The 23503-nt window shown below is 37.1% G+C and overlaps 2 protein-coding genes across 7 annotated transcripts in view; both read right to left on the bottom strand.

Moving 5' to 3' along the window:
- Window positions 1-23503, bottom strand: part of LOC131786255 (adenosine receptor A2b-like) — a 38801-nt gene that overhangs the window by 8575 nt on the left and 6723 nt on the right. For 2 of the 6 annotated variants that reach the window (XM_059103284.2, XM_059103285.2), the window contains exons 1-2: window positions 9081-9320; window positions 8134-8266 (exon numbers count right to left, since the gene is read on the bottom strand). The gene's annotated coding sequence lies outside the window, so the exon portion shown is untranslated. The other 4 variants (XM_059103282.2, XM_059103280.2, XM_059103279.2 and 1 more) reach the window with 4 other exon arrangements.
- On the bottom strand, window positions 17578-22290 carry LOC131786257 (uncharacterized). Its single transcript, XM_059103287.2, has 3 exons — window positions 22139-22290; window positions 19592-19664; window positions 17578-19201 (listed from the first exon to the last, which is right to left on the bottom strand). The coding sequence occupies exons 2-3, from the start codon at window positions 19647-19649 to the stop codon at window positions 18462-18464; spliced, it is 798 nt and encodes a 265-aa protein (XP_058959270.2). The 5' UTR covers window positions 19650-19664; window positions 22139-22290; the 3' UTR covers window positions 17578-18461.

Below are 23503 nucleotides of genomic sequence, written 5' to 3'. Positions count from 1 at the left end.
GACGTCAGTAAAACCTTTCAGTTGTAACTTTATACATCATAGATTATGCTTATTTCTGAACACATGAGAAATTCAATCAAGATTCTAAAACACTTAATAAATGCATAAATACATATATATATATCCTTATGCGATCAGTCATAGACTAACAACCGTCACTTTTACTTATAATGGAGACAAGATGGTTTCGGCCGCGTACGCGGTACTAGCTAATTTTTATTACTAATTACATTGCGCAAAGTTGCCGTATTTAGGTTTTATAACGGAAGGGGTGAATAATTATTGAGCTTCCGAATTTTGTACAAATTTCAAAGATGCCTCTTACCATGTGTCGCATCCTAACCTTAAGGTTCGCGGAATGTACACCTTTGATAGATGTGGTCTCGTGTATAAATCATTTTCTCACTCCCAGTAAGTGCTATGGCCTTATCTCCTCTTAATCTATGGTTCTCTTTTACGCACGATTTGGAATTTACTGAATGGTTAACCGTCGTAAAAACAGCTGAACACATTTCCTTATTACTACAACGTGAAAGTGACTCATTTTGAGCTTGAAAACTAAGACAAATAATTAGTATACAGCTGATATTGACACCAGGCTTCAATTGATATCACTTAGTCACACAAACCTATCAACCAAGCATTGCTCAAATTAGCCGAACTCCAGGCTATAGGCGATTACCTTAGTTATTTATTCATCGAACAGTTCGATAAATTCTCGACCGCAAGAGTTTTTTTTTTCAAACCCCTCTTTTCCATACCAGCAAAAAAAGATGGAGAGTAATTTCATGAACCACTTTTTAGGCTTTACGTAGTTTGTCTTAGTAGGCAGAAAATAGAATTTTTCTACTGGCCAAAGCACTCATAAATCTGGCCGCACAGGTTAGCCAGATTTCTTCGTGAAAACAACGTACTAATGCTAGCAGGCAAAACCAAGATCGTGTTTTCAATTAAGACCAAATTCTTTTGAGTTGGTTGATTAGGTGGAATTTTTTCCGTGGCCTTTTGGGTGAAATACCTCTTAAAGGTTGATCTAATCAGGACTTTTTCCACACCAGATTGAAAAGGTCAAAAAAGCAAGGGTAGTAACCGCTATCGTTATCGCGGGCTTAATGAGGTTGCGATGGGTGGGGCTCCAGTAGCTTGTAAAATAACGCTTTAAACATGCTTTTTCGACAACGCTGGATATGAGAGAGGGAAATCAGTTCGAATACTCTCAATTTGTGAAAGTACCATCTTAGTACCCGCACAATTTTAGTACCTATGCAAAACAGTTATAACTTAATTAATTAGTGGTCACGAATACAAAATACTTTTGTCTCATCGTAAATTGACTTCTAAATCAATATCAATTTTCACTAGAAGACATAAATACGATTCTGAAGTTAAAGCAGCCAAAATAAGCACATCGTACGCCGAAATAATGAACTGAGAAAAAAACTGTCGGAGCCGAGTTTTAATAGCTTTTAAACCACTATACTTAGTTATCTCCTCGATGAACTGAACTGATTGTTATCTTATACTTCTCAACAAGTTGAAATTTTCTTTCCTCTCAGATTTTGAGTTAAATGCACTTGGAGTAAGATGTTTTCTAAGAGTAAAATCTCTTCTTCGTTTTGTTTTTCTGACCATCAGATACTCTTTTCTAAGTACGTACTTCGGCTATGTAACTTTTTTTGTTCTGGGAGATATCAGATTTCTTCTCTCAGCCAATCTGTGAAAATCATACCTTTGGTACCTCGCTTTACCAGAAAGGTTCAGCATGAATTAGTGAATAACAGACAATACACTCCAAGTTTAAAAAATTTCCCTTGAAAGTACTCTTAAACTTTTTTTTTCTCTTTTCAGGGAGTCTGTTCAGTTGTTCACCTTTTTGGCATTGAATAATTTTAATTCAACTTATTCTGAATTGAAACTGATGATGAAAAACTAAGTTACTGCCTACCACTAAGAGTTCAATCGTGAATTACTGGTAAACAGACCGCGAACGACAGCGCATCATGTTACATTTACACCATCAATGCACTAATTTATCATCTTATATCCATGAATGGTCATTAAGCTGCAGAGTTTGTGTTCAGAAGAAAAATTTAGCCAACAAAAGATTGTGTAATGGAGCAACACACTATCAAATCTGGCCTGAATCTGGAAAAGAAATCCGAAAGGCAATCTGAGAGAACTAGTTGGAACGTGTTCCTTAAGAGATTTGATAGGGAATCGACGAGGAAATGTGTTTTGTACAAAAATATGATTGCTAATTTTTGAATCTATATATTAGGAAAACACAAAAGAAGGAGAAGAAGAAGAAGAAGAAGACAAAAAGGAAAAGCCAGCTGTTTCACGGTCAGATGTAGCCGCGACTTCCGAAATGAATTTTCGTTTCGACTCTGTGTATTTGAATCTGAATGAGGACAATGCTGAGAACCCTATCTCTGTTATGGTAACAATGGATTTCAATTTAACCCGTGGTTGTGTGAGAGCTCTGTTATGATAACCATCAGCAACAAGCTATTTGCGATAAAATCGTTTCGGTTACAGACAGGATGTGGCCACGCATTTACATGAAATTGTCTCGCGGGATTTTTGATCGAGTCTATATATTCACAAAAAGAGAAACATGATATTTTGGTGTTCATAAATATTATAGTTTGACGATCAACTTAAAATTGAGACTTCTAGGTGTAAGACAAACTTCACCATCGCGCCTTGCCGCGAACTACGTATACATATTTTATGTAAAGGAAACAAAAAATTAATTTACTGCAGAAGCGATACTGAACACCGGAACAAACGACCAACGAAGCCGTCTCGATGGATGTTGCAATTGCGCTGGTCTGTTTACTTTATCTGTTTCTCGCCATTGACTTGATTTACGGCTTTCAGAAATGGCGAGAATCTCTCAAACCAGAATCGAAGAAGGAGAAAACTTCATCTTGGATGGAGGATCGCTGCGCTTTGCAACGAAAACCTCGAAGCGTTAGAAGGACGATGATGCTAATAAACAGAGGTCTCAAAGGATGATAACTCGAAGTTGTGGAAACAGGAGATTATACAGAAAATATTCACACGTATGAAGTATTGCTTTAATATTTTGAGCTGTGAAAGGAAGGAAGAAGTTCCGAAGTGAAGCTACACGGTAATTTTGCGATCGCCCAGGCTGAAGATGATGATTATGGCACGACATAATTAGAAATCCGCGCAAACATGCTTGTAAGTAAAGAAAAAGGAAGGATAAGACAATTAAATGACCATTATGCGAATTCTCCGAGTTTCTCAAGGATAGAAAATCAAAAACACCCCGCATAAAACGCTTATGGAAGACTGTTTTGTCAAAAGTAAATTTACATGAAATGATCTTTCGGTGATACTTTCACTTTTCACTGTAATTTCATTTGTGAAAGAGTTGTTTGGGGATCGCATGATTAGCTGTTGAGAAAAAAAGCAAAACTTGTTTCATTTTTTAATAAAATCAACAGCACTTACAATACGGCTATTCAGCTTGGTGAAATTTGAATTTCCTCGGCATATCAAAGCTGGAGGAAAGAAGAATTATTGCATCGACTCAGGTTACGATGTTTCCAACCGGGAAGACGAAAACATTTACAAACATCTGTAACTTTCCTGAACGCAAAACATTGACTTCTAAGTCAAATAAGACTATCAAGACTCGTAAACTAGAAGTCCTTATATTGACAGAAAGTCTTTTTGGAACAGCCTGTACTCTACTTATAATAAGAAATTCATCTGAAAAAGAAAATGTTTGCATGACTCAGCCCATCCATAGCTATTGAATGTGAAAAGATAAATATCTTTCGCGAAAGCGTCAAGATGTTAATCTCTTTCATCTTGAACATCAAACGAAAGCTGGTTTGTGAGTTACCAACAATTCGAAATTATACCCATAAACAGTGCAATATGGTGGTGGTTTTTTGTTGTAACCGCGAACTTTTAGTCAATTTTAAAAAGGTGATAAGCTTTCGGTTCCATTTACGCGATAACTTAGTCTGTAAATGTAGTCAAGAGAGTTTATCAGTCTGGCTCTTTTGATGCAACATAATCCGAGTATTGCACGAAAGAAATCATTTGTTTGCAGCAGAGGTGGAGTGGAGAAAAATGACTGCTCGAAGTGGTCTAAAAATAGTTCACAAGGGTGTAGTATTTCATAGATACGAATGTAAACATGACACCACTGATTATTTCTTGCGTTGCGCGGCAAAAATCGTTACTGCCGCCGAGAAAATTCTTGCAAATTACAGAACGGTAAATACTGAATTAACAAAAACCTTTTAGACTTCATTCTTTCACCTCGCTATACATAAATTGCACTCAACAAAATGGCAACGTACATGTGAAAAAGAAAAAAATTATATGAATAAACAGTGTGGGATCTGGCAAGGAAACTAGTTTAGCTTTGTAAAACTGGGTAATTATTGGTTTTCACTTTTCCATCTCCAAAAAGGACTTAAACGAAAGTAAAAAACCAAGGCGCTCTTGGAAAAGTTACAGAGTCACATCAAACACCAAGTAATCCTCTGAGATGCAATTCAAACGATGAGAGTCCTCATTTGAGACTTGTTTTAGTAGAAAATTACCTATGATCTGGCCATTTAGAGAGTCAAACAAACAGAGAACAACCCATCTTTCAAACTATACGTAATAGAAAATAATAAACGTACATGTAGCCAAAAAAAAGCTTACCTGACTTTCATGTAATTGGTGCGCTAATCGAAAATTTTCCCACTTAACACCTTTGTGGGCAAAGAGGTTTGCCATCAACTACAGAGGTGTTTTTCTTTTTTTTTTAAGAATCAGTTTAAAACCTGTTCCTGTGAAAGTTACAATATTTCAAAACTCAACTTACCACGAGATATGTAACGCTGTTATGTTCAAGAGAGCGTGCAGGGGATTTTTACATCTCTGTCTGGATTTGCTGCTTTTATAATTTTTCGAACGACAATGAGAAGCAATCTTTATGAAAAGAAAAAAAAATGTTAAATTAAAGCCCAAGGCTTTTCATCCGTCCCCAGGAAGGAAAAGCACTAAATTCGGCAACTATCACTGGGTCAGTCATTTTACGCAAGCTAAGTAAACAGAGCGTTCACTCAAGTATACAGTGCTTTTCGCGCGCGCCAATTGGTTAGTTCGGAGGTTATTAGCAAAGTATTATTTACCTTCGGGCAGCTGAAGAAACAGAATCTTGCGTCAAGAGTTTAACTACTGACCATTTTTCGTTATATAACCTAATTTGTTGATTTCGTTGTGGTCTATACTAAAACAATTATTAACCCCACTGTCGGTAAAAATGGTGGAAATTATTAACTATTGATAACTGCATTGAATAAAGGGGGTAAGTTTCCAAAGAAACTGTGGTGCTGCGTCGGTGGGAGAGTGTAGCAGGTAATTTAGTGTTAACAACTAGGTTGAAAACGTAAATTGGCCACCGTAAAGTGTAAAAAAGCTGACGTTTCGAGCGTTAGCCCTTCGTCAGAGCAATTGATAACTGCAAATGAGCCAATGACAAAAGACCTAAGACTATGACTTTTATTAAAGACCGTGTTAATTTTCGGTAACGACAAAGGTGTAAAGGCTCACTGTGTCATTAACAGCGTTAAACGCTTCCTATAAATACATCTTACCGATTGATTGATTCCGAATGACGACAGTACTTACGATTTCATTCCACTGAAGATGTTAACATTCCCGACAAGGAAAACAAAAGTTTCATTGTTCAAATCGATTCTGCACCTATTTTAGCACATAAATGTTCGTATCTTTTATTTCGTGACCGATAGTGTCAATATCTAACTGACTCTTTCAGTTGACAAAGCATATTATTATATGATTTTTGTAACCACTAAGTGACTGAAGGGCGTGTTCAATAGGAAGCCTCGTCTGGCAAACTGCGACACGAAATTGAAAAAATAGCTGTCACCCTAATTATCGAAAAGAAATCATTATTCTTGTTGAGAGTACCCTTTTTTCCAAGAAGATCACAAAAAAAATCGAAGGAGGAGATTTGAAACGCATGTGATCGCCCCTGATGTTAAGCAAGTTTCAATTTGGTAGCTTCCGAAGTCAACTTTTTTAGCACATTTGCGAAGACTATTTTTGCAAAGACATGTATTTGAAGATCAGCTGGACCCAGTTGTTCGAAGACCAATTACCGCCAACCCAGGGTTAAATTACAATCCCAGTTTCTTTACACTTTGTTTTAAAGCCTTTTTCGGAACAATTTCTTTGTTTTTTTAGAACATTCAATCATCAAATTGTAGACAAAGGAATTATAATGAATTTTCTTTGAAAGCTTTCAGATTTGAAATCAGATTTCACTCTAACTCTGCGTTATCTTCATCCAGCTATCAACAACCCGGCCAAGGTCTCAAGACGCAAGTTCTGTCATGACTTCCTAGAAACTATGGAGAACGTAAAAGAGAAATGCCTCGCGTCTTGTTTAAAGTAAACTGGTGTGTGAAGTAAACTATTCAATGTAAGGCCAGATTCCATCTGCAGAAGAAACTGAGTGTAGTTTTTTATTTTTTCTGCTATTCACTAACACATATCTCACATCTCAAACAGTCTAACTTTACGCATATCAAAATAGAAAAAAAAAAAGCAATGAGTCATGTTGCGGTTTCTTCCTGTAGAGCTTTTAATACATCCCCTGTCTCCCCTCCCACTAATGATAAGCATCCTTCTTTAGTGAGCTCCCCTTCAGGAGACCCAGGAAGTTGGCGAGTCTGCATATGACGTTTGGACAAAGGGCAAAATTCATCTCACGTTTCTTATAATTCTTAACATACCCTTTAGAAAAATACATCGTAGCATTAACATGTTGCGGTTTCTTTATTGTAGCAGACTTTTTGTAAATTGTTCTCAATTTGCAAAATGTAGAGTAGTTTCCGCAGTAAAAAAGAACCGTCGCTAAAATAAAACGCCCCAATACTTTTTATGCTACATGATGGCAAAAAATTTCTTGTCTGCAGTTAATGCAAATATTTTAACCCATAAACGTAAAAACGACTCATAGCGGACGTACTGTGAGGATTCGAGTAAGCGCCCGAGGTGCTTGTTTACTATTGGTACCTCGCGGGAGGGCGCTTATTCGAAACAGGGCGTTTATAAGAGACAAGGCGCTTCATTCTCTTTTGAAAAACAGCAGAGTGCGCGAAACAAGGCTTTGATTTATTACATGAAAAGGATCACGAAGACTGGAAAATGGACTCGTTGTCCCTGGATCCTCATTAGCTAGATCATTCGTTTAGAGGAATTGTGTAGTCACGTGGACATTCAAGTTGAGTGACTGAGACGAAGAGCACTCTTTTTGTAGAGAGGCTTTAAGTGAGCAATTAAAGGAATATGGGCCACGGTTGATCTTAATGTGCATGTACCCTAACAGTGCTAACACTGAAACAGGATAGGGGCGCTAATTGGGATATAGACGCCTATTGGCAAAGAGGCATTTTTTGGAAGGAGGGTGCTTTTTTCGATAGGGGTGCTTATTAGAATGGGGGTGCTTATAGACATCAACAAATTCGAGGGGGCGCTTACTAGAACGAGGGTTCTAAATCGAATTATTACTGAAATAATAACTGTAATGCAAAACGTTTTAATGATAACCACGAAAAAGGGAAAATGTCACTTCCTTGCCAACAGTAATGCGGTTTCACAAGAACTGAAGAAGTGTCCAAACATAACATTCACAAGAATTTTGACACGTTATCTCATTTGCTCACAGGAACGCTTATAGTACGTATGAATGAATCAACTATGTGTAGTAAGAAATGAACACCAAGGGTATGATCTAAGCTATCCGATGGTGTGCTATGCTCGCCTACGTTACCAAATTTAGCTTTAAAGAATATCAGATTTTGCCCAATTTTTTTTCTAGTCAAAAAAAAAAAAAAAATTTTCTACCAAAATTTTTTCTTCATGTCACGTACCATGACCAAATGTGTGTTATGCATTCTGCGCTCGCTCGCAAGACGACAATAATATAATTACGTTTTCTATACAATTATTTGAATGGAACAGCACGTGAGGAATTATCTCCTAAATTGCGTGGTACTAAGAAAAAAAATTCAAGGGAAACGTCCGTAGCCTAGTCACAAAAAAAAAACAAAAAGCACAACTTACTTAACTCAATTTTTCCTTTAAATTCTTCTGCGGCGAGCGTAGCCTTCGCTTGGTGCAGTCTTGAGTAAGACTTGTGTAGACTTTAGGCTACCTTTTCCTCCCAGAAGCCACAATATTATGCAACCTTTGACAACTGTAAAATAAGAAACCAGGGGTTGGTAAGTGACAATTACTGGTGTATTCTGGCGCCATTGCCTTCAGCACATGGCGCATGCAGTCAATGATCAAGAAAAGGCTAACATCTAGACAACCTACTTGGATCGAGAACGAAGATAAAAGACTGTTAAAACGCACTTTCCATTCAAGTGAAATCAAATGAAATTTCATTCACGACAGTAACTACAGCAAGATTTCAAATAGAAACCAAAAGCGTCGTCTGCTGAAATTTTCAAAAGCTCTTTACCATAGTCACAATAGTGCACTTAGGGAATTTTCTCGATGAAAATTTAGGAAAATCAATCAGAGAAAAAAAGACAGATCAAGCTGAATTCGTCTTTCTCGTATTTATGCTCTTTCTTCTCGCTTCTCGACATGCTAACATTTCATTTGTCACTTCCTGTGGCACGGTAGAGCACGTATGATTTGGTTATCTGGGTCATAGATACGTAAACTGTATCAGTTTGACTAAAGACTTTCTTAGTGGCACACCAAAACAATGGCCGACAGATACTGACCGCGGAGTCAAAAATAGCCGTGAGTTTCGCCGGTCGCCTAATCGAAAGGAGATCTTGGGTTTATGGACAGATGGAATACTGATAAACAAACTAGCAATCTTCCTGTTGTTAAATAAATGTGGGAATCTATTACGACATACTGTTTTTCCTTCTTCTTACGCAATAACGATAGCTAGCGTGTAAGAGTTTCTATCCTTTTTAGCTTCCGCAAAGATGGTACTAGCAGATAGCAAAGTGAGTTGGTAGAGTATATATCAAATATGCAATACATACCAGAAAACACAGTCAGCCATTAAGCACTCGGAACTTCAAGTACTAACTCAAGTCAAGTGCATGACCATAATATCTTACAACTACATGACATCTGCAACTAACCGCAAACGATCAAAGTGCTAAATTACGTCAAAATTGTGCTATCAAAGTCTGTGCTGTTCACGTATAAACAAACACGAAACGTAATACGTTATTGAACGGCCGACCGCCGATGGCGTCGACTACGTTTTGTTCTCTGTTTGCACAATGCTTTCACCTTGGTGGTTTCAACGCCCACTGGTCAAGAGACACTGCCAAAACTGCTCCAGGCTTTCAGGCGAGCGTCATGATTATCGTGCTGCATTAAAAATGCACTTGGAGCGTGTAACGTGGGTTGACCACAAAATGAGCCTATGTTCTTCCTGGCGCCTCAAGCAAATCTCAAAATCCGCTGTTTTCGTGCTCTGCTTTCACAAAGTGCATTCTACGATATAAATAAATTGTAAATGCGCTCAGCAATTTCCCGAGAGCCATTATGTCAACTGTAGAAAATTCTGGCATGTGATCAATATGTTGATTAATGGTTGTCAAGTCAGTCGAGGAAATAGTTGAATTTTTAATTTTTTTGTTCACTCTAAGGGCTGGTCATTACAACAAAGTTTTACATAACCGCTTCCGTAGCCATCTTCTTGCAGGAAGACTTGAAGGGAGCACGTTAATGTAATTAAGAAAAAGGCCGCTTATACAAGAAGTATTAAGTATGACGAGTCCAATGCCGAGGAGAGGCATAAAAATTATGAAACTCAGTCATGCTAATACGTCAGTCATTTCTTTCTTATTTCAAAATGTTTGCTCTGCCATAAAATCATCAAGAATACCTAGGTCAAGGGTGTCTTTTGGAAAAAATCTTCAAATAATTACAGCAAAACAATCCAGCGGAAAGACATGAACTGAAATCAAAGCATTAAATATTTTTGTCTTCTTGAATTTTTAACTGTATAAGAACTGTACGCAAGATCATGAGTAAAACCAGTAGTCATTGTATAATTAATTTTTACCAACTAAAGCAAGCCAAAAGTTCAGTAATAATAGCTCATAAGTTACTGTTAGAACAATGCTTCAATGATAATATAAAAAGAATGGACAACCGGAAATATTAACGAGTTTTCTACCACGTGGAAATCAAGCAGCGTAAAAACTCACTCAACTCACTTTTCGAACAGGTGAAAAGGTTTTGAAGGTGAAAGATTAATGTCGGAATCAGACATTTACAAGTGCAGAAAGCGTTGTCTAGATGTAGACTTATACACCATACTTTTGCCTCATTAGCTAGTCCAATTTGTTCCATTTGACCATGGTGAAGTTTGTGTATTCCTAAGACTAGAATTACGACGTCATTTTTTTGTACATGTTTGGCAGGTGCACCTCCTTCAACTGTAGAGAACTGCGATCAGAGACTTGGGTTGCACAGAGCCATCCGCTAGTTCATAACACAAATTCAGTTTTATATGGAACTCAAAACTTAACCATCCTTCTCTGTGTATCTCCACACTAGAAGGGAATCGACACTGTCTATCCAAAGTCCGGCATATGATTAATATCCTGATTAATGGTTGTCAAGTCAGTCGAGGAAATAGTTGAATTTTAATTTTTTTTTTCACTCCAGGGGTTGGTCATCACAACAAAGTTTACATATTTTGCTTCAAGGGCCATCTTCAATACAGCCAAGCGTTTTAGCCGAACGTTGATTTTTTCGAAAACTGGCAAGAAGCCTTGAAGGGAGCACCTCATTATAATTTAGAAAAAGGCCGCTTATACAAGAAGTATTAAGTATGACGAGTCTAATGCCAAGGAGAGGCATAAAAATTATGAAACCCGTGCTAAAACGTCAGTCATTACTTTCTTATTTCAAAATGTTTGCTCTGCCATAAAACCACCACGAATACCTGAGTCGAGGATGTCTTTTGAAATAAATCTTCAAATAACTGTAGAAAAACAATCCAGCGGAAAGACATGAACTGAACTCAAAGCATTAAATATTTTTGTCCTCTTGATTTTTTAACTGTATAAGTACTGTACGCAAGATCATGAGTCAAACCAGTAGGGATTGTATAATTAATTTTTACAAACTAAAGCAAGCCAAAAGTTTAGTAATAATGGCTCACAAGTCACCATTTGAACAATGCTACAATGATAATATAAAAAGAATGGACAACCGGAAATATCAACGAGTTTTCTACCACGTGGGAATCAAGCAGCGTAAAAACTCACTCAACTCACTTTTAAAAAAGGTGAAAAGGTTCTGAAGGTGAAAGAGTAATATCGGAACCAGACATTTACAAGTGCAGAAAGCGTTGTCTAGATATACACATATACAACATACGTTTCCTCATTAGCTAGTCCAATTTGTTCCATTTGACCATGGTGAAGTTTGTGTATTCCCTAAGACTAGTATTACGACGTCATTTTTTTGTACATGTTTGGCAGGTGCACTTCCTTCAACTGTAGAGAGCTGCGATCAAAGACTTCGGTTGCATAGAGTCATCCGCTAGTTCATAACACAAATTCAGTTTTATATGGACCACAAAACTTAACCATCCTTCTCAGTATATCTCCACACTTGAAGGGAATCGACACTGTCTATCCAAAGTCTGGCATTTGATTGATATGCTGTTTAATGGTTGTCAAGTCAGTCGAGGAAATAGTTGAATTTTAATTTTTTTTTCACTCCAGGGGTTGGTCATCACAACAAAGTACATATCGCTTCCGTAAAAACGATTCGATTTGAAAATTTAACGAAATACGCTATGGGGAAACTAAAAACTGTTAATATCAAAGAATTAATTCAAAGTGAATCTATGCTCACTTCAAAGTTGTCAGTTGGTATTCAGTAGAGTGATTGCATTTGCGACTTGATGAAGAAACTATCCTCTAGGTGTGGTGATACACCATTTTTTCTTGCGCATGAAGGACACCTTGAGTTCATATTAAAGACGCAAAATGGAAACCTTTATTGATTGACACGGATTGGAATTTTTACGAAACTAATACCCGCTAATTCAGCTAAAAAATATATCATCCTAAATTAGCGAGAATCCAAGAAATTCATCCTCTTGTCGGTGGCAATTCTACTTAAATTACCGACGGGATAGCTTCCTTCCTCAAAAGGAACTGCTGAAAATACCTCTGGAAAAAAGTGTGCCTGATGAACGGAAATTTCGATTGATAAATTGCTTTTAGAACAACCCACACAGCATGAAGCACTTAGCGCCTAATTACTCGGGAGAAGAAAACGGCCAGCCTTAGGATAAAATCGCAGTATCAATTTATAATATCCAGCCATAAAAGCAACTGTGTTGGTATCATTTGCAAGCTCTACATATCCACTCTCTTCAATATGGGATTGCAAAAAAAGCTCTTTCATCATAGTTAAAATTTTTTTTACGTTCATTTTGCATGATTTCGTTTGTAGCCATGATATCACACCCCACTTGGATTATCACGGTTTCATTCCCAGCGTGATTTTGTTTTCTAATTTGAAAAGAAAGAATCACATATGAATTAAGATAAAGACAGAAAGTAAACTTCTCCCTAAGAAATCAAGTTTTACAGCCGACAATTCACAGAACTAATTAGGCAATTCGATTAAAAAAATCTTATTTACAAAATCGAAAACGAAATTAAATGAAAAATTGGGCTGTTATGTTTGGTGTTTAATCACTTAGATGCAATCAGCCCAATATTAAATCGCCTTTATTAATTTTCGGAAAGCAGTTTAAACGTCAATTTGACAAATATGAGTTCTACTTTAGGAAAAATTTCTCAAAAGTAACTCAAATGTATCATTTTCTTCCCGACATCTGACATAATCTTGTACAATAGCAACTTCTAGGTTTAATTATATCGGTGAAGTGGATCCTTGAATTGTTATCCAATTTTTAGTCAATCCTCTATTTCCTCGCCGACAAAAACAAACAAAACGTTCCAGGAAATGATTATTAACTTTCCTGTACATCTTTGAAAAATCGAAATATCGCCCATGGCAGTTTCAAGGTTTTGCGTAGTCATATAAAAAACGATAGGAAAGTGAAATTGCTTCAGTTTGTCTTTCATTTCAAACGCTTTTTCAATGTTTTTACGTATCATTATGTATTTTTTATTGAATGCACGAAAATCAGTTCTTGTCTTAATTTAGTTTGGAAAACGCGAGAATCATTCAAACAAACAACTATAGAGATAATTAAAAACGATTTTACTCGCTCACATGAGCAGGCCTCTAAAACGTAATTTTTATGAAATGAAGGGGCACTTAAGCATTACGTAGCAACACTAAAGGGTTTAGTTACGCATGTAACTAAATTTTCAAAGAGCAGTAAATGATTTCCACTGCGTCAGTGAAGAAGCATCTAGAATAAATCTCCCCTTTGTATTGATAATGTCAGTGGCTTGTTATGAGTCACGTAATGACATATTGTGTGTCCAACAAATCCAAATAAATTTTATTGGTCCAGGGTAATTGACCTCATTTACTACTCAAATGGTGCAAAGTACTATTGAATTTCGTGTAAAGAAACTAATTTATTCGAAATCACATCTAAAGTCAGTTAAACTAAATTTAGGAAGGAATAAAACTTAAGTCACCCAAATCTTCCGGTATTTTTAAGCCCTTCCTTCGTGAAGTAGGCTTTGTAAGTAGACCGCAATTCAATATAGCGCTTTAATTCATCGAATCGTCTTTAAAAAACCTCTCCTGAAATACAGCTTCCTTCCGTCTTTTAAGTGGCTTTATGTATTGAAGGATATGATTAAAAATACCGCCAACGGCAAATATGAGAAGTTTATTCTTTTATTGGGATTCTCATCAACTTATAAGCGCATTTCACAGAATAAATAATAGACGTCCATTCAAGTTGACCCAAATGATGGGCTTAAAGTTTGTCTTTGAACTCTGCTCGAACAGCGCCTAAATAATCATCATCTCATCAAATTTTTCGCTCTTCTCTGTGTGTTATAATGAAAGTGAAGGATAAAATGGGCAAGAAAATGTCAGTTATGTCTTTCCGTCGACCACAAGGCCAGAATCCGTGTGCTTTCGAGTACAGCCAACATAGATGCGTCGGTGTCAACCTTAGCTATAATTATAAAGCCCTTGTTGGGAATCTGATTCCACTGATATATCAAGAAAACAGGTATTAAGCCAAATTTAAATCATTCTCTCTGAAATCATTTGGCTCCATCAGTTACCCCCCCCCCCCCCAAAAAAAAAATTGTTGTACTTTCCAATGTTTCATACACGGTTTAGGTAAAAAATGGAACAAATCATGCTCTAGAAAGTGATTATATTAACATCTGTTTACTAACTGACACGCTTGCCGCCCAAAATATCTACATTTGCAAATTAAGAGCCAAATCGGTCAATTTCTTGACAAAAAACGAATAGTTACAATCCAATCGAGTAAAATGTGAAACACAAGCTAAACTCGATTGATTAAATCCAGTTTACGCTTAAGAAGCTTGGCCACTTTAGCTTACCGCTCTAATGGAGATGAACTTAAATTTAGGAGCTATTCGTGGAAAAAAGTTTTTTTTTAAAACAATTTTCGAGGAAGTGTCGTCAATGCATCCGATAGCAATTCAAGGAAAGGAAAGCAATTTCAACGCTACTAATTTTTTCGTTAATTTGGCGTTCATCAGCTGTTTTTCAAAAGCTTCAAAAACATACGTTCCTTTTGCGTTGTAAATAAACCCCAGTCTTTGCGTATAAATGACATCGATCGGTTTCTTTATTGCGGCATTGGAATATCGAATGAAAAGAAATATATATATATAACAAATTTTTGTATTTTATATATGCATATATAAAGCCAGCGGATTAAATTTTCGGTTATTCAAAATGGGTAGAGTGAGACTTTTGACTCGTCAAAAATATTGGTTCTTCTGGTATTTAGATGTCATTACTATCCGATCGATGCAATGATTCTATCAGAAAATAATAGTGAATTATACACTTGCAAATTGAATGACTGAAATCGTATAGGGTCGTAATTTATTCCCTAAGACATTACCTCCTCCTTTTTGGTGCAATACACCCCGATCCTGAGAGAAAGTAAACACCAAAACCCTCATTCGCCTGCAAGGATAACAGGGTTTTCCTTCGAGGACAAGGCTGACATGATTACGGAATATTCTTCGTTTTGCGGCGCACACGGAAGTGAAAGGCGAGTTTACAAAAAATAAAAAAAACGAAAATTAAAACAAAAAAACCGATTTCGTTTATGAAGGATTGAAATCTTCAGCTAGAAAAGATAACCTCTCAAAACCTCAAGTTTACTAACAAAATCACTAACTTACCAATTAGGCCTGGAAAAAACTCGTTGCATATACGAAATTTCCTTTACCTCATGTTCGTCTCCGAAGATAAGGTTTTTTTCCACAACATCCAAACGAAAACTAGCTATTTCGTCTCTTTCTTGCAGGTGCCAACTAAACTATTTTAGCAAAACATAGCAGCTTAAAAGAGTCGTCACTCGATGTCACTCTCTAATCCATCAAAGCTTTCAAAACACCCAAAGAAAAGCGCTATTTAGCTTGGCTGTCAATCAAAGAGATTGCACCAATCACAGGATATAGACTACTAAAGATGTACCACAAAATCAATATTATTTCCCAAAAAAATGGACACCATGAGTCACGAACAAGATGTACTCATTTTCGAAAGAACCACCAGTCCTTAAACCTACTTCTCATTATCGATCGATTGTTACGTTGCTGGTTATTATATTGCTTTCTCCGACCAATCAATTAACATTTCTTGAATTTAATTTTTAAGCTCTTACACTGCACTTACTAATCAAGGTCCACTCAAACTCTTTCATGAGAAATTTCCTTCACTACCGGCTTTTCAAAGAAAACTAACTTGAGATGTATATTGGAAGCAGAAGGAAAAAAATTAAATGCCGCAAAGAAATCAATGATTCTATTTTCTCCCGTAGGCCAAGTTCTCCTTCAAAAATAAATAAAAACTTATGGTTGCGCAAGGGGACATTAACGATTTAGAATTTAACCACAACTGACCACAGAGACAAATAAACAAGCGACAGATAGTTATGTTTTGCTAAAGTGCAAATTTTTTTTTAAGACAACGCGGTTTTTCCCTAGCTTTTAATAAGCGATTTTGTCAAGTGCAGTCATTCACAGGGTTAATTTGTAACCGAGTAGAGAGTAATTTATTCGTAAGATAGTAGTTAAGACAAGCAAAGCAATGATCCGCGCAGGTGGACTGCAATTTCCACTGCCGAAACTTCAAGAATCCTGAAAAAGATCAGTTCTCAACACATTTCAAACCTGGGCCTCCCAGATACCAGTTGGATGTTACTACCAATTTAGCTACGAAGCCACCACCCGTTGGGAGCGCGGCAAATTTCAGAAGGTTCATCTTTCCCGTAAAGGAATCTGAACACAATTTTTACGAAAATAAAATTTATTTCAATAAAAAAAATTGCTCAGTAGTTACTTCATCGCACTACGAGTTTTGTCGCTAAAAAAAAGTCATACTTTGTTAACTTCTAGCAGATGATGCTAAATCAGTCGAAAATTCAGCATAATCAAGTGTGGATTCAGACGCCTCAAATAGCGTTTGCAGCGACGCACACCTCACACATTCCACAATAGTCCTTGTTTAGGATGATAAATGTTTTGTCTTGCACAGAGTGCAAGTGGTAATCCTAAAATCGCATCAGCGAGCTTTAAGTTAAACGTGAAGCAAAAGTTCGATACAATAATAACTAACGAGCTGATCTGATCTAAAACAGTTCAATTTTCTTATGGTTGTCTGTTTTTCCCTCGCAGAAAAGCAGTGACTAGTACCTCCAACTGATAGTTACTGGGTGCTGGTGCTAGGAATGTAACCCAACGAATGGTACCGAGCCGAAAACAGGTCTTAAAAAGCAGCTTTCGTTGCATACTAAGGACCTGACCAGACACGACCCCATTTCATTTCACTATTCATTTCTTTATTTCCTTTCATAACTGTTTTTTTTTCGCCACCAATTTGGTGCAGCAACATTAAATGTGGTGTTTAGGACAGCTGCTGTTCTTTCGCTGTGTCAAGTCTTATCTTATTTAGTATATATAGCATGGCAGATAAGGCGGACAGCATTGAGAACACGCCTTGAAACTAAAATTGGACGAATCTTCTGTCGTTGAACGTCACCCCCTCTAAAAAGAGATCCACCCAGCATGCTGCACTATGAAACAAATTTTTCACATAAGATCCACTTGTTTATTGTTTGAAAAAAATTTTTTACATAAGGTCCACTTGTTTATTGCTTTAAAAAAATTTCAATTAGTCACAATTCTGCCGCAAGCTCTGAACTTGGTAGACCAAACAACTTAAAAGCCTTTACTATAGTAACGTAATTGATTTTGGTACATTTACTAATCAATAAATTTTTTGAACACTTAGCGTCTTTTTAAGGGGATTGCTTTTCAATGCCCTATCATGGCTTGTGTAGGATTAATCGTTAGTTTTGACTTACCATCGCCCTTGTAAATGACGTCGAGTGCGGTTTAATGCTCTGACAAGCTATAAGCTTTCGCTTCAAGGCATATCGTGCTGCTTCTCTCGTACAGTTTCCATCATTGACAAACAAATAAGCTATAACTTTAGAAAGTCATTTACTCAAGGAAGTCATCGACCACCTAATCGCTTCAAGCGCTAAAGAGCAGAAAGATATTTACGGAATCCTCAGGTTTAAAATAAATATGTCGATCCAAACAATTTGAAGGAAAAAAAACATTGAATTCTGCGATCATAATGATATTTTCTTTAACTAGAATTGTTAAAGACCATTTTCTTGCCTATGGCGTAGTAAAGGTGCCTCTTTAGCACTCTGCTGGGGTGTCAGATCGCCAATCCTAAGAACCCAAGATCCATACTCCGATGGAGTACGAGATTTTTTCTTTCCTCAAGCTTGTATTAAAATCACGGAGTAACATCTTAAGTTTATTATGTCACACCAAACCCTTGATTCATAAACCGACGTCAGAAAATTTAAGTGCAATCGAATTAACACGAGGAGTGTTCCCATGACATGTCGAAGGAACAGACGCTTTTCTTCAAGGTCTACAATGTTCCTTTGTCTTCAAGAATATTACAATAGTGTCTTGGAAACCAAAGGAAACGAAATATCTTTTAAGAAGTTACATTAAAAGCCGTTCAATTACTGGTTATAGATAATGTAATGATGACGAAAAAGCGCCTGAAAAAATAACTGATAACTACCTCGTGGTTGAAATCACTTTTCGATTATACATGCCATACTGTGCTATACATTTATTTAGCCCTAGATGATTGAAACGCAGTACAGAAATTCCATGAACAGTACATCGCCGCATCAATGCCTACTTTTTCTTAGCCATGAATATTAACAAAGTCATAGAAATGGGGATGTCATCATCTCTATTTGCGTGTTGAAGAATTCCTTTGTCTAGTTCGTCAATTCCTTCCTCGATTTCCCTGTCACTCAGCTCCAATAAGGTACTATGGAAGCGTCCTCGCAGCATGTCGTACCACTTGGATTTCTTAACCATGAAAGCTAACTGCTCTACTGAAACTTCAACTTCAAAATTAGCTGATCGAAGGAAAGCAGAAGTGCCTTCCTTTCTGCCGGAAACGAAAGAGGTGAAACGATTCTTTGCTTTCTTGAACAAAGGGAAAGACACGTACTCGCCCATTTGCGCGATCATGAAGACACCATCAGGCGTTAAACACGATTCTACGCCCTTGTAAACTTTAACTGGATCACTAAAATGATGAACAGAACTGACACACAAGGCAAAGTTGAAGCGATGCTGTTTGTCTAAATCATCCAAGAATTCTTCTGCGGTTTTTTCTACGGTAACCAAACCCTTCTTTGCCCTGGCTGCTTCTTGCATCTCTGAAGAAGGTTCTACACACCACACGGGATTCTTCAGTTTAAATGTCTCGACCATTTTCTCACCATAGGTACCTGTTCCACTGGCGAGGTCAACTACAAGATGATCAGGCTGTAAATTCAAGTATTTCATCATGATATTGAACTGAGCTTCGTGGCGTTCTTTGTAGAAGCAGTCATAGTTCTTTGCAAGAACTTTATAGTGAGCTGAGAAAAACGAGAGGAACTATCAAATTATAGTTTGAATTGACATACCTCTTCATATTCCGAGGAGTGTACCCAAAACGTTCCGTTTTGCAAGAGGAAAGAGCAGTCTTCGGCAATGATAAAAAACTCGTAAGAAAAATGATGCTATGTGTGACCTTTTGGCATACAAAGATTTTCTTCTTGGTATAACGCCATAGCATATCTGTGCCGTATGTATCTCGTTTTCTCTATGCCCCCGCTCCTTCCAAGACCGAAACCTTTGATACAAAAATATCGTGTGAGAGAATACAGTTTCCTTGTTTAAGCGACAAACTGCACTTTTTATCGGTTTACCGGCGTAATAATACAGTCACGCCTAGCTATAATTATAACTGTTAGACTTTTTCTTACCAGCGACTCTGTTAGCTGCATTGGCATTTGCCGAGCATATTTCAGCATATGATTCCATTGGTATCACGACCACCTATGAAAATATTTCACATCAAAGTCAAAACAGCTATTTGCTTTCAGCTCTTGATCTTATTCATAGTCCTTCATTTACATCAGCACTCACTTCGATGTTGGTTTAAACGTCATTTTGGAACATGTTTATAGATGTCATGAGTTGGTCCAAGTTTTCATCAAACTCACCGTAGGTTCTAAGCGCTTGCCTGGCACGTAGTCGCACATGAGTAAATTAAGCAAATCGAGGAAGTCAATAAATTAATTATGCGTACTCTTCCATCAGTGCCCCATGGATTCCGATGGACACGAATGGAATTCAATGGATTCCATCGGACTGATCGATTTTCTGATGGCGAGAGATCGAGTTTATAGGTTAGAGATAAGCCTCGAAAATGTTTTCCATCGGTGTCCGATGGTCACGTATAGAATCCAGTGTCTTCCATCGGAATGATCGATTTTCCGAAATCGTGTTTAGGTTTTACGGCCGGCCCCAAATTTGTATTACATCAGAGTCAAAAGGATTCCGATGTTAACGAACAAGATCCTGTATCAAAAAGGTGTCCATGGAAATGATCGATTTTCCGATGCTAAGAGACCTTAAAAAGAAAATAGTCTTTAGGTTATAGGTAAGCCTAAAAAATTGTTTCCATTGGTGTTTAATGGTCACGTAAAGAATCCACTGTTTTCCATGAGAATGACCGATTTTCCAACGGTGAGAGATTTAGGAAAAATCGTGTTTAGGTCGAAGGTAGGCGTGGAAAATGTTCTCCATCTGAGTCCGATGGAGTCCAATGGACGCGAATAGAATCCAGTGTTTCCATTGGAATGACCGGAATTCCATGAAATTGACCGACTGAAGAAGACACACGTTTGTCGTGGTTTTTTTGTTTTTGCTTTTGTTTCTGTTTTTTTTTTCCCATTCATTTCACGTATACAGCACATGTCTGTGCAAAATGCTGTTTCGCCTTATGGGTCGAAGCACACGATATTTTTTACGTGATCCGCCCTTGAAATGAGTTGTTTTGCTTCATGGCCTTAAAGCGAGACATATTTCACGTATGCTGTATTCTATTCGTCTGTGTTAAGGAGGCTCCGTAGGATTTTTTGACCGCGCAAAATCTGGGTGCGAACATGCGCGAGTTTTAAAAGTGTCAACATGCAAAACGAACATGGTGGCTCGATACGATTGGTGTCTGAAAAGGTGCGCTAAAATCAGTTTAACTCAATACAGTACAGTTTGTATGTGATGGAATCTAGGGCTTCCAGCAGCTGTACCTGTACTGATATTCATAGGCCTTCTACATCTGAAAAAGAGGTCAAACGAAAAGAAAACACCGTGGGAAAGATTGCTAAAGGGCTACAGATTCGAAAGTTTACGCACCCTCAGATATAGATCTTGGCGAAGTTCTATTCCATTACGTAATGTTTTGCGAGAAAGAAAAATAGAGATCTTTCGAGCGAGATCTATCGCGTTTCCTTTAGTGAAATTTCCTAAGATTTGCTGGACCGTTAAATATATTTGTGCCCTTCCCAGTGCCTGTTGATAAAAAAAATTCATAGGACCAAATTTGAGACGAAAAAAAATACAAAATTGCAAATAAGCGACGAAACTGTCTCGGTAACCCTTATTTTTTCGGCTTTTAAATGATCGGCAGGACAAATTTCACAATCCAGATTATCACCGGCGAGCGCCTCCTTTCGTGGAGCCCTAGCTTAATAACGAAAATTATTTTGTTAATATTTACTACAGTAAACGATAGTCCGAACGTTGCTCATCGCCTTTTGATGGCTTTTAGTGACCTAAAAAAGCGAAAACATAAAAATTTTCTAGAAAAACATTACGCTGGCTGAAATTCTATACCACACACCTTTAAGAACATGTTTTGAACGTTTTCAGGCTCAAATCACAAAAAAAAAAGCAAGAAAGTTCAGATTTAGGCCCAAAGTTAGACGTTCTTGTGAAAAAAAAGAAAGGGTAAATGCTTTACCTGCGAAGGAAAAAATCACTAAGATTACTTATTAAATTCGTTTTAGGTTTTGCTCTATAGCGGTTTCGTCATGCTTGACCATTTGCAAAGCCTTCATATGGATGCCTTGAATAATGCGGCGACTTCAACATAATATTAATTCATATTACAACATATTTCATTTCGTTTCGGTATTAGAGGCAAACATTATTTCATGTACAACCGAAGAGTTACGTTAGATAGGAAAAGAGCGCGTAATAAATGCTAATGAACAGCACTTTACTTGCAACTTCATTCGGTTACATTGATCTGATTGTTAATTATCCGGCTTTCCTTTACACAAAAACATTGAACACAATATTCCCTATTTCTAACAGTATGGCGTCGTTTCGTTCCATTAATAGTAGCAAGCATCATTTCCTATACAACTAAACCGTCACAAGGGTTTTCAGCGACTAGGTCGGTGAGAACTTAAGACGTATAAAGCTTTACCAGCTCTATATCAAACCGTGCCACAAAGACTCACCTGACAATGGATGTATGAATGCGGTATCTATTATATGGTTGCCGGCAGTACGTATTGTTAACTCAAACTTAATAGATATTTTGAGTCCATTAGGATGCAGTGTGAACTTCTTTCACAATGACGCGCGTGAATATTTTCCGTTTATGTTTCTGCTCTGCATGAACAAGCTTCTGTGCAATATCAGGAAAACGTGTTTAATGAGCCGATTGCTCACTTTTGTATATATCAAAGGAGCTTAGAAAGAAGAGTACGACATTATCGTATTAATTATCACTATTACTGAATATGTGATCGTGAAGATAGGTGGGCAGTCGCAAAGCGCATGAGAAGATTGAGTTGAAATTGCCATTTGTTCAGTCATTGTATTGGAATTTTTTTGTACTTAATGAATTTTTTTACCTTGTATAAATAATGATTAAAATAAAGAAATAAATTCCTTCTGTTTCCTTTCTTGATATTTTAATTTAATGTTCCAATTTTTAAAAAGTCAACATCTCGATCTTGAATGAAACACTGCAAGCGAAAATGAGCTTTTCGGGCCGTAAGGTGTCTATAAAGTCACTGGGTAATTCGACAAACCGGCCCTAGGCCCTTAAAGATCATCAGTACCTAAACTCTCTCCACCACAGTGTAAGTAAGCACTCTTAGAGCTTCTTGAGCCAAAGAATGACACGCAAAGTCAACCATACTTTCTCGTTGTTTTTGTACGTCAAATTCTTTTACGCAAAGCGGATGCCACAGGTTTCAATCAACGACCGCCAGTTATAGAGACATTATAAGTATGTCCATGAAATTATTGTAGATTGATAATTATATATGATAGAAGGAGAATGGCCGAGGACAAAAAAAAAAAGACTACTGCGGAATGAATACCAAAACCTCCCAGTTTCCCAAAAGCGTATTAATGGAGCGAGTCAAGAAACATTTACCGCGTAAGCTCGCATTTTTGGGTCCTTTTAGCAATTTCCGATCCAACGTATGAAATGCATGACATAAAAGTCAATAAAGGAAATTAGGAATGTAAGGTAATGTTAAACATTAGGTCTTAAATTCACTGTGGCAAAATTAAAAACTCTACTATCAGTCAGGTGACTTCCTTCAAGCTAGAAGACCTGTTTTTGGATCTGGCTTTCCTGAAAGACAATGTCATTTAACTGAATACAGTTTCTCGACCCATTTTCTTATACGAAGGTGTGTTATTAGCAAACAAAACTTTAAATGATCTAAATACGAACGAGCACGCAGAAAGCTTTCTGAAGTCATCTCATCTTCCAGAACACTATTAATATTAAACTTTTGTATAATATGAGATAAATCTGAAACTGATCCACTGAATCTTGAAAGTCGCTTGATACGAAAAGGAAA

Source organism: Pocillopora verrucosa, chromosome 1 (assembly GCF_036669915.1).
Source record: "Pocillopora verrucosa isolate sample1 chromosome 1, ASM3666991v2, whole genome shotgun sequence".
Lineage (NCBI taxonomy): Eukaryota > Metazoa > Cnidaria > Anthozoa > Scleractinia > Pocilloporidae > Pocillopora > Pocillopora verrucosa.
Note: the sequence above shows the minus strand (reverse complement) of the source record. Positions and strands in the feature narration are given on the sequence as shown.